Source organism: Cinclus cinclus, chromosome 7, assembly GCF_963662255.1.
Source record: "Cinclus cinclus chromosome 7, bCinCin1.1, whole genome shotgun sequence".
Lineage (NCBI taxonomy): Eukaryota > Metazoa > Chordata > Aves > Passeriformes > Cinclidae > Cinclus > Cinclus cinclus.
Genome location: NC_085052.1, coordinates 13,199,113 through 13,209,832, shown reverse-complemented (window position 1 = coordinate 13,209,832; position 10,720 = coordinate 13,199,113). Strand labels below are relative to the sequence as shown.

At 42.0% G+C, this 10,720-nt stretch overlaps 1 protein-coding gene across 4 annotated transcripts in view; it reads right to left on the bottom strand.

The window, feature by feature from the left end:
- Nucleotides 1–3,077: 3,077 nt before the first annotated feature.
- Nucleotides 3,078–10,720, bottom strand: part of BTRC (beta-transducin repeat containing E3 ubiquitin protein ligase) — a 112,905-nt gene continuing 105,262 nt past the window's right edge. For all 4 annotated transcript variants that reach the window (XM_062496948.1, XM_062496949.1, XM_062496950.1 and 1 more), the window contains 3 exons: nucleotides 8,260–8,370; nucleotides 7,626–7,704; nucleotides 3,078–4,288 (listed from right to left, as the gene is read on the bottom strand). In XM_062496948.1, coding sequence (XP_062352932.1) covers nucleotides 4,127–4,288; nucleotides 7,626–7,704; nucleotides 8,260–8,370 — 352 coding nt within the window. In that variant the 3' untranslated portion in view covers nucleotides 3,078–4,126. The remainder of the gene's footprint in view (nucleotides 4,289–7,625; nucleotides 7,705–8,259; nucleotides 8,371–10,720) is intronic.

Here is a 10,720-nt window from a genome sequence, read left to right as displayed (position 1 = left end):
TTCATTATAAACTCTGCAATTACTCCAATCTGGTTGAGGGATTATCCATCCTGTTCATGCTGAAACCTCTCTTTCACATGCACTCTTGCACACTCACACACACATGCACACATATCCTAAGGGAAGGGAAGGGTTTGAAAAAGCCACTTTCTTCTGACATTGGGAGATCTACTTACCAGATTGCTCCTGCCTGGGTGCACAATAAACACCACCAAATGTCAGGCTGTGGCAGTTTCAAGTTCAAGTTAGATCAGTTAACTTCAGTTTCCTTCTTAGCTATCAGAAAATTTGTACAACTTGGGGAGTGGGGTAGGAATCCTCACCCTTATTCAGTCCTGTTTGAAGTACCTACACAGTCCCTTCCTGAGGGTGACAGACCTTTCTTACCACATGCCAAAAATGGATTCCAGCAGTTGCTTGCTAAATGTACCTTAAAGAGCACTATACAGCAGAGTACAAAGTTGCAGTGGTGGTGTCTCTTGTGTTTGGCCAGCCAGTCTGCCAGTTCTTCCAGATTCTCTCAACCAGCAAAAACACAACACATCCTTGTAGGTGTTGGCCACAAAGATGTAACTAAAATATTAGGAAGTTCTGCAGCCTTCAGCAGCTGGAGTAACAGATCATTGTTTTCTACAGTAACAGAAATGGAAAAGAGAGAGGATGACCAAACTGAGGAAAATAATTATTAAATCTTCACCCAAGGTCATATAAAGCCCTGCTGATATGCAGACATGCTGCAGACCTTGTAATACCTGAACTTAGAGAGACAGTGTTAAAATAGTATTAAGACTCAGAACTTGAATTCAACAAAGTTTGGGATGTGAATTTTGATTCACTCTGCCCCTTTGCCAGTTTGGCTTTGGGACTGAAGTATTCATGATATGTAGAGATGTCTGAAAGCCAAAACAGCCTTCTCGGACTTAAAAAGTAATGCTGAAATTAGCTGTGGATAAATATTGTGAATCAGAACTTATTTATGACTGCAGAGGTTAGTCACTCTGTCACTGTTACCTGAACAGAGTTGTTAACCTGTTCGACTCTTTTACAGTAATAGTTCAAACAGAAAAGAGTGTCATCACATGCTCTGAGATCTCAACACCACTGCCCACAAGGTAGGAAATGCACTAGGTACTCCCCAGGAACCAGCTTTGCTCTGCTCCCTAACCCCATTGCCTTCTTGTCTGTCTTAGCTGTCACCTAAATTATTCAAGCCCTCTGCACTGCTCTTTGGGAACTCTTGGACCAGCTCCTTGCTAGATTTCCCTGGTGGAAAAAGCGCATCCCAAGCAATTAGAAACAATGCAACAGCTTCCCCAGTAAAGTGAAGTTGATGAGAAAAGCTTATTAAAAAAATCCCATCTGCCAAGTTCAGAGGGTGTTAACAAAGCCAGTTTAAACCCCTTCAGCCCAGAGACAAAGGACCTTGATTCCCTACTGTGGGATTGGAGCAACTCCCCACTAAGGCAGTGGAAATTTTTCCAGACCTACAGCAGAAGATCTGGGCCTAAACCTGGAATGGCCAGGGGCTGATTTACAGTCATTTCTGATCTAAATGCAGGCCAGCTGCAATTCATTCCAGCTCTGTGAAGAAAGCTGTTTACCCCCAGACCTCTGTCTAGTTCAGACACATGCAGAATTGTTTCTCATGTACCTACTCTTCAAGGCTATTTTTGTCTTCTAAACAATGACAATTTGCAGAAGTCTCAGCCAGAAAGCAAAGACCCATCTCAGCTATCAGCAAAACGACTCATCAGCCTGTGTCTCCAAACTGCAATGCAGTACATATGTTAGAGAAGCGAATCAAAAACTCCTCAATCCCTTCTAGCAAAGCCAGTCCCAGAAATGCTGTAGAACTGCCCTGGAGTCACTGCTAAATGCATTGATTGTCCTCATGGCCACACTCCTTTTACTCAACCACCATCCCCAGGGTGTGCATTTGCTCATTCAAGTGAGGCAAAGTCTTACTGTTGTGGCCAGAATATTTGTGCAGTGTGTCCACTCTAGGGTGACTCTTGAGAGCTCCACAAAGTCTTTAACAGCTCCCTCTTCTAATAACTATAGGCTCTCTGAGGGGAGAAGGAATAGAAAGATAGGAGCAATGTCCAGCTTTCCTTCTCAGCCCAGCCTCAAACATTTTCCAATTTACAGAATGTTCATAAGCCATCAGCAACATACTGTCTTCAGGGAGAACTGCAGTAGAAAGGTGGTACAGAGAATCCCTTTGCTAGTGAAATACTGTCCTGGGCCAACAGTTCACCTGGGGTGGGCGTGGACAGGATCTCAGCCCCAGTCCATCATGCTTGGGACTTTGGCAGGAGAGAGTTTAACTTTTCATTGACTAGCATTCCCCAGCCAAGCAGACGTTAAGGGGAGACTACAATACACATCCAGCTTCCAAAGGGTTAGCATAGCAGGCAGGAGAGGAAATAGATGGATTTGGCTCATAGTAGTCCAATTTCAAGGGTCCTCTCTCCATAAAAAGTAAGTCTGCTGTCAGAACAGCCAAAAGCCACAGGGAAGCTGGGATTGGGGGGATGATGGTCTGGCTGTTATAAGTGTTTCTGCTGCTCTTCAGAGCTGAATGCTTTTACAAAGATGTAGCAATGGATATTGACTTCAGCCTGAGAATAGCAGCCTCTTCCCCACCCACCCTCCCACCCACCCTGAAGTGACTCTCAGCAAGATGCACTGTGGCTGTAAGTCTTCTGCTTAACAGCAAAGCAACACATTCTGGCAACATCTTAAATATACTCATAGGACATCGGTGACTGGGCTTGGAGGGAAACCAAACGGGGTAAAGGGAAGAGTGAACATGAAGGGGGGAATGAGGGAAGAAAGGGATGGGAAGGTTTAAAAATGTTAATTGTTCATGAAAGATAAAAGTCATCTTCTGATATAGCAGCACTTTAGCAGTCAGCCGCGCTGAGTAGACCCTGTCTGAGATCAACCGCATGCCAACTTTGTTCCAGAAACAAGTCTGAGAGCCTCTCTCTTCAGCAAGTATTGGTTACGTGGATAGTTCTTTTGTCCTGGCATTTAAATACTGCAGCTTAAATGAGTCCTGGGAACAAAAAACAGAACAAACCAAACAAACCCCATTCATACTAAGCCTTTTAATGATTTAAAATAACATCTGATTGACCAGAGTATTTGAGAAATCAAGATCTGACAGGTCCAGAGCATCACTGTACAGTTACCCAACAGGATACAGGATGTGGCCCATAACAGAGCACTTTCATGGGAAAATGTCACTGTGGACACCCCTTTGCAGAAGCCTGTCAGCTCTTCTGCCATTCTTCACTCTTATGTTTACTGCTATTAACAGTAATTGTGCATGTACCCACCCACACAGGCAATCATGTTATCCCACTTCACTCATATGCATCAAACTCATTCTACAACTGACCCAAACATATGAAACATTTTGTCCTCCCCACACGGTGCTGGCCAAGACTAAAGGTGATGAGCAAACCAACCAGGCTCTGATATGAATAATTTAACATCCATGCTATGTGAGACAGAACAAGGGCTGGGCCCTATCAATAAATTACTTTGCACATTGATGCATCTTGATTTAATTTGCCTGGGCTTGTGCTTGTACCTCAGTGTCTCCTTCCCTAGCCAAACTGTAATCTTCAATCAGCTTGCTGCAGAGTGAGGAGAACGGTCATCACTTCAGAGGGAGGTTCTTGGCAAAACCCTCCTGCCTGGTGACAACTGCCCAGGGTCAGGCCATCTGCATCCTCTTGTTAGGCAGCAGCTGCTCTACTCGCTCTGCAGAAACCTTTCTTCCTTCTGGACAGCAGTATAACTGATTTAATTATTGATGATGATGGACAGAGGAGGAGGAGGAGTTCTTCAGGGGAAGTCACAGGCACCACATGTCACAAATCCTAAAATAAAATCCCTATCTAAGGTACCAGAACTATTCCCACCCTTTTACAGGACACTGTAATTACTGTATAACCAAGATGACAAATACTGGTAGACCCAGCCAGTTATTCAAGCAGCAGGCTCACACTACATCCAGTGTTACCTTTGAACCTCACCTTATTTTTTAAAGGTTTTTTTTTTTTTAATTTTTTTTTTTTTACCTGTGCGAGTGTGAGGTACAGTGTAGTGTTATTTATCTGGAGATGTAGGTGTATGTTCTGGACGGGGAACGAGTGGATTCTGCCTGGGCAGCTGGGTCATTCAGAAAATCCCAGATAAGGATGGTGTCATCATGTGAGCTGCTGACGATCTGGAACTCATCAAACTGAAGTCGAAAGACTCTTCCAGAATGCTCCTGAAATGCCAGTGGGAGACACAGCACATTACTTTGCAAACTAACTGGCACTTGGGATGGAGTGGGAAAGATGAACTTGGGCTTGATTTTAGTGCTACATTAATTTGTCAGTAAACTTCACATGACACACTGTGCATCACCATCACAGAGCATAAATTAAGCCCTCTCTCAAGGAAAAGGATTTGCCATATCTGAGTACTTGACTTGCAGGAAGTTTATACTGCAGTTGGCCCACTACTCCTTAAGTCCCAGTATTAGACACACACTGTGCAGAACAAACCAAACTCCCTCCCCACATAATTCCATCTGGTGAGGCTGACATGTGTGTCTTCCTTATTCCATGGCAAAACTCCTTCCTGAAATTGCAGCATTCCCAGGTACAGCAGGTAACAGGGTAAGAGATGAGAACTTGCATTCAAGACTTGGCATCATTGCCACTGCTGAAGAAAGAACAGTTAAACACTGGAGGACACTAAGGAGCCTGTTGTAAAGTCCAGTGACACAGCAGTAATTCCTCCTATGCAGTTCTAAAAATATCATCTAGAAAGGGCATTCTTTATAGTCAGTTTGCATTCTGCTCTGAGTGGAAATGGCATGATGATTTGGCAAGAGTTCAGACCATAATTAAAAGGAGGCAATGGCAAGATCTTGGATATCACAGAGCAAATCCACTCTGCTTTCCCTTGTGTGTTGCCTATTTTCTTTTGGTGCCCATGACACTCCAAGAGCAGTTGCCTCCTACTTGGTCATCAGGGAACAGAAACTGAACAATGACTGTGAGCCCTATCTCTTCTATGAACACACATTTCTCTTTAGTGCTCACACATCATAAGGGGCTTCTGAGGGTCAGGAAGAAAGCATGTCTTAAAATACTTTAATACTGAAACTACAGGTTTATCAAATATTTAGGCAAAAGAGAATTGCTAGCTACTAAAGGGGAAGTCTTTGTCTTATATCACAAGACTACAAAAATACAGCTCAGTTTAGAGAGAACAACAGTTGCTTTAAAGTGAATTTCTTAATCTTTCAGAAATTAAATCAAAATTATCTAATAATAAATGCACATGTTAGCCAGATTCTAAGATATATTTTTTTAGAATTTCTAGTCAGTGGAACTTTTTGAATCTTCCAACTGTAACTTGAGTTTGTGTTATAAACACCTTATGAGTTTCTGTCTTCCCACCTATTCTTAAGGGAAGTGTTTTTCCAGATTTTGTGTTACAGCAGTAAAGAAGTTCTTCCAAAGAGTATCATTACAACAGTCAGGTCCACTGATGGACTACTCACAGAGATGGGGAAGGAAGGGAGGGAGGGAGTGAGAGAGGGGGGAAAAAGAGAGAGAGAGACAGAGAGGAAGGGAGAGGGAGAGAAAGAAGGAGGTACTTTCAAAAGTTTTCAAAACTCTCTTTTTGATCCCAGTCACTGTGGGCTAAGTAAGGCTGCCCTACCTGGACTGTTTATGTCATAAAGAAAGCTGAACTGTGAGCTTATTCTGTTCATGGAAAGCTTCTGAAGTTTCTGTCAAATTCATGTGGCCACTGTTCCAGCTAACGGAAGACAGAATTGGAAGGGACCTGGCATGCCGCGAACATTTGTTATCTGTGCACTTTCCTCCTACTGTTTGAAAATTGAACACAAGCAGCAGGAGACTCATGATGCTCATTGTGCAGCCAGGTTTAATTTTGGAGGACGAGGGAAGAGGAAAAAAACACCAAAGCATGGGTAAGCGGGTATAAGGACACCCTGTTGTCATAAAAGTCCTAAAAGCATCACAACAGCTTCCTCTGCTCCCCACCCTGCTTTTGGGCCCCTCCATTGCTATCAAACAGGGATTTATGAGTGTCCATGTGTTGAGATTCCTACAGTGTTTCCATCCCACTGCTTCTGATTTATAATATAATTAGCTGGGGCACTTTGGCTGTCCACTGCTGGAAAATGCAGAGGAATCACACCAGTTAAATTAAGTCTACAGGTTACTAGGCACACATTTGTCTCAGGCTGGAGCAGAAACACTTCTAATACCAAGCTGAAGTCTTAGACTCTCAGGATATGAGCTCATGGGCAGAGTTGTTCCGTAGCTTGGAAAAGGGTGACCAATGACAAAGGGTTTTTCTGGATTAGAGACATGAAACCATTTGCACTTCTATTTGGCTAACAAGAAGGTTTTTCAGCATAGCACCTGTGGACATCCAAAGCTCTCATGGACTCTAATCCTGTAGCTGACGGTCCAAATACATGATTGGGAAAGGGTAGCATGGCTTAATGATCTTACTACCTGTCAGCTGAGTCCCAGTAACCTCACAGCCTGCACCAAATGTGATGTAAAGTACTTCAGTGAAATCTAGAATAGCAGCAATTCAGGTGGTTGATGAGCTTGCAGAAGGTCAGCCAGCACAGCTCAGCTGGTGAAAAGTAACCACACTTTTAGAGAATCAAACAGCCTTGGTATGATCCTGTTTTAGAGCACATTCCACAGCAGGAAAAGGTCTAATATATACCAATCAAAACACTGCCTAAACACTTTCAACATTAGAAATTAAAACATACAGTACTAATTTTTCAATGAGATTTTGCTACTGGTTGAAATCTTGCTTTATCCCCAGCAACAGTACTGTTTTTTTGGGTTGAATGTAGTGGAGGAACACTTAAAGCAACCACCCTAAGGCCTTGGCTGTCCTGGCATTTTTCTCACAACTTTCCCACATTATTGTAAGACCAAGCAGAGCCTTGTTAAACATGATTGTGAGTACTGTTAACACTCACATAATGACATTTTAACCACACCATCATTGACCTGCACTTGAAACCAGTGGACAGCATGAAAAGAGTAGTTGCTGTTTAAGAATAAAAGGCAATTTCACTGTCTGTTTCAATCCTTACCTGCTTTTCCTTTAAACACCCAAAAGGCAGTTAAAAGCAATCCCAAAAGTGTTTTTGTTCCTATTCCTCAAATTTTGAATGTAGTATTTTTAAGAAATTTTATACCAAGAATTCAGAGAACTTACTACTGCATCATCAGGTACACACAGATTAATCTAAACCCACTAGCATATGGATTCCAAGGATGAATTAAAAATGGATTCAGTTATTAACTTCAAATCATAGAATAAAACTGCTGAAAAATCCAGAGTAGACTGAAAAGTCCGAAGATTCTAACTTTCAATGCTTGCAATTAATAGCTTGCAAAATTAAAAGAAGCTGGACACCCATAAAAGCCAGACCCCTGGAAATTATTTCAAGATCCTGCAGACTGGGGCTAAACTGACTTGAGTTTTCACAGCTCAAGATAGCTCTGAACAAGCACACTTTCTTCAACACCTCTCTCTAAAGCTCTTACCACGAGGGTTCGCAAGCAGAGGGTCCCTGCTGGAGCACGGGGATCCAAAGCAGCCACAAGATCCCATACTTTAATTTTCCTAGTGGTGAAAAAAATAGACAAACACCATGGCTCTGTTAAAGAGAAAAGAGCAAATACCCACAGAAAAAAAAGAAAAGTGTTAGTACAATCTAGCTAATATACCAGTTAAAGGAAAATTACAGCAATCCTTCTGCTCTTGAGACCTGGTTCTTGCATTTTTCTTTGTAAAGCTTATAGAACTTAATGGGAGGTTAAAACATGCTGTCAGTAAAGTAAAACACATAAAAAGCAGGTGGTAATAACTAAGAGAAGCACATGGGAGTGCAGACAACTAGTCTGTAATGGCAAATGGTCCTGCAGACAACCACAGATGGGAAAGATTGCTCTTACAAGTGGTTGAGCTGGAAGAAGTTTCAGGTTGAGTCAGTCAGATATTCTTACAAGCACAAGAAATGGATCACACACATCAAATCACATGGACTTATTTCAAAAGAATGAAAAGGTCCTCTTAATATGACAGACAGAGAGGCTGATATTTATACAGGAGATGCACAGTTGGGTGGGAGGCACTGAGAAAGAAGATGCAAAGCATTGACTGCACTGATAACCTCACCCATCATATGCCCCACTGACTATCCTCTTGTTATCAAAGCGTATGCATCTCACCAACTCTTCATGGCCTTCCAATACTCGTAAACATGCCCCACACTCGATATCCCACAGCCTGGAAGAGAGTACAAAGAAGCATTGAGAAGTTTTTAATACCTTAGCATTGCAAAGAAACATTTGGTCTTTGCTTGTAGTTAATGGAAACTTGGAAATAAAGATTATGATGGAACATCAAAGAAGAAACAAATCACACTCATCACTCCTTTTCCCACAGTTAAATGGACGCATGATTTCCCACATGACCCTATGATGTAAGAGTAACACATGGGAGATAAGTCACAAACCAGTTGTGTCTAGTATCTGCTGCTTAGTAACGTAGGATAGCCCCCAGTCATCTTCACAGTGAGCCTCACTTCATTTTACTAAGGTTCATTGTTCATAAAAGTGTTGTGCCTTGGTTTTAAGATATTAAAAGAGGGACACTTACCAATCCCCTTGGCAGCTTGTTTCAATTGATATGATCATCTTCACAGAGCATGACCCCCTTTCTATTCCTCTACATGCCCATTTCTGATTTGGAGACTACCATCAGACAAATTAAATTATCAATATGGTGGCGAGAGGTACAAGAATTAACAAGACCTTTTCCATTGTCATTTCTCCTGGTATGTTTAATCTGTAATCCAGGCACCTTATGCTTAAGATAAAATGGATGCTCTGTGTTTATTATTTTGAAATGCATTTTTTTTCTTGCTCTCAGCTGTGGCTCTATGTGAACTGTCTCTAATAATACAATATTTTTAAAAAGTTCCAGCACCCAAACCAATATACAGTAAGAGGCCCAGCAACACATTTTTCTCTCAACTGTTACTATCTCAAGAGTTTTGGCTTTTGTGATGGATTTTCAGCATGGAGAATAAATTAAAATACATAATTTTACACTTGCACACTACCTTGAAAAATAGCTAAACACTTCAAACAGTTATGCAGTCAGTCTATTTGTTCTCCATACTTTTGCCAGCTCTTCGACATGACTGCCAATCACCATGGATAAAGAAAGATTATTTGCCTACAAGAAACTGAAGTTCTTTGTCATGCATTGTCTAGAGGTGTTCCGTCATTGGCCGAGACACGCTCTGCTCATACAGCAGTCTTGTAATAGCAATATCTGCTCTGACTCCCTGACATACAGCAGAAAGAAAGAAAGAAGCCAGAAGGATTCTCAAATGCTCATTCAGTGAGTGCTCTGACTGGCATGAACTTCACACTAGTGAGAAATATGGGGGGTTTGTGGAATTTCTCTGGGTGACACATCTTGAAGCAGCACAGCTGCTGAGAGGTCAGGTCACTTTTGCTTGAGAGACAATGAAAGAGATAAACCATCCCCACATATTTTATTCCTGAGGTTCCCCAGGGAATAATCCAGATCCAGTTGATGTGTGCCCAAGGCTGGTGGATAATGATTGCAGCTGTCTTGCCACAACAAGTTGCTCTTACTTTGGACAACAAAGGAATGAACAGAACGCTTTTGTCACTGTAGAACTGCGAGAGGCTATGTCCATGCACATGCTTGAAACCAGCAAGGAGCACAAAGTGATTCTTGAATCTGTGAAGTTGATCTTTCAGGAATCTGTGAAGGGCCCAACAGTTCTCACTTGACTACAGCACACCAGTCAAGGTCATAGCAAGCAAGTCTATGGCAAAGGTCAGCCAAAGGCACTCTGGCTGGTCAGAGAGCATTATGTCTCTCAAGGACTGCAAACAGGACAGACAATGCCAGAGATTAACTGGTGCAGAAAGGTTTGAAGAGCAATCTTGTGCCAGGAACTTTTGTGCCATGTGTTTGCATTCCTTGCCATTGATCCTGAAATTGCCAGCAGCTCTGGGAGGCTGCATCACACTAACTCAGGCCTGTATTTTTAGGTCCCAGTCTGAGGTTTTACCTGAATCTGAACAGGATTACAAGAGGTGATCATGTCCCTTGTCACATGGCAAATGGGCTTTCATGTACAAAGGGGACAGCTGCTATTAAGAGTAGGGTCTCTTAGCAGAGTTGGTCAGATTTGGTAAGTTTTTGTAACATCTACTTCTTTAAATATTCAAACGAACAAACAGTAAAAGAACCATACCAAAGGCTTGAGAACTACTAACTAAAAATAAAGAAAAAAAATCACTACAATATGTATGCAGTCAAAAACACTACCACTGCTCCTTCCTGTGACTTTGGGAGAACTTCTGGAAGTAGAGGGAGGTCTGCAATTATCTCTGCCTTTAATTCACTTGAAAGCAGAGCAGGGAGATGTACAGAAGGCAGGTGTCTGAATCCCTACTTCTTAGAGAGAATGCTCTTGTCTAAATAGATTGGTATCAGATTCTTATGTGTGCACACACTAGAAATAGAAGACCAGCCACTCATTAAAAACTTAACCCAAGATGATATAGTCTAATTTTATTTTCTTGCCCTA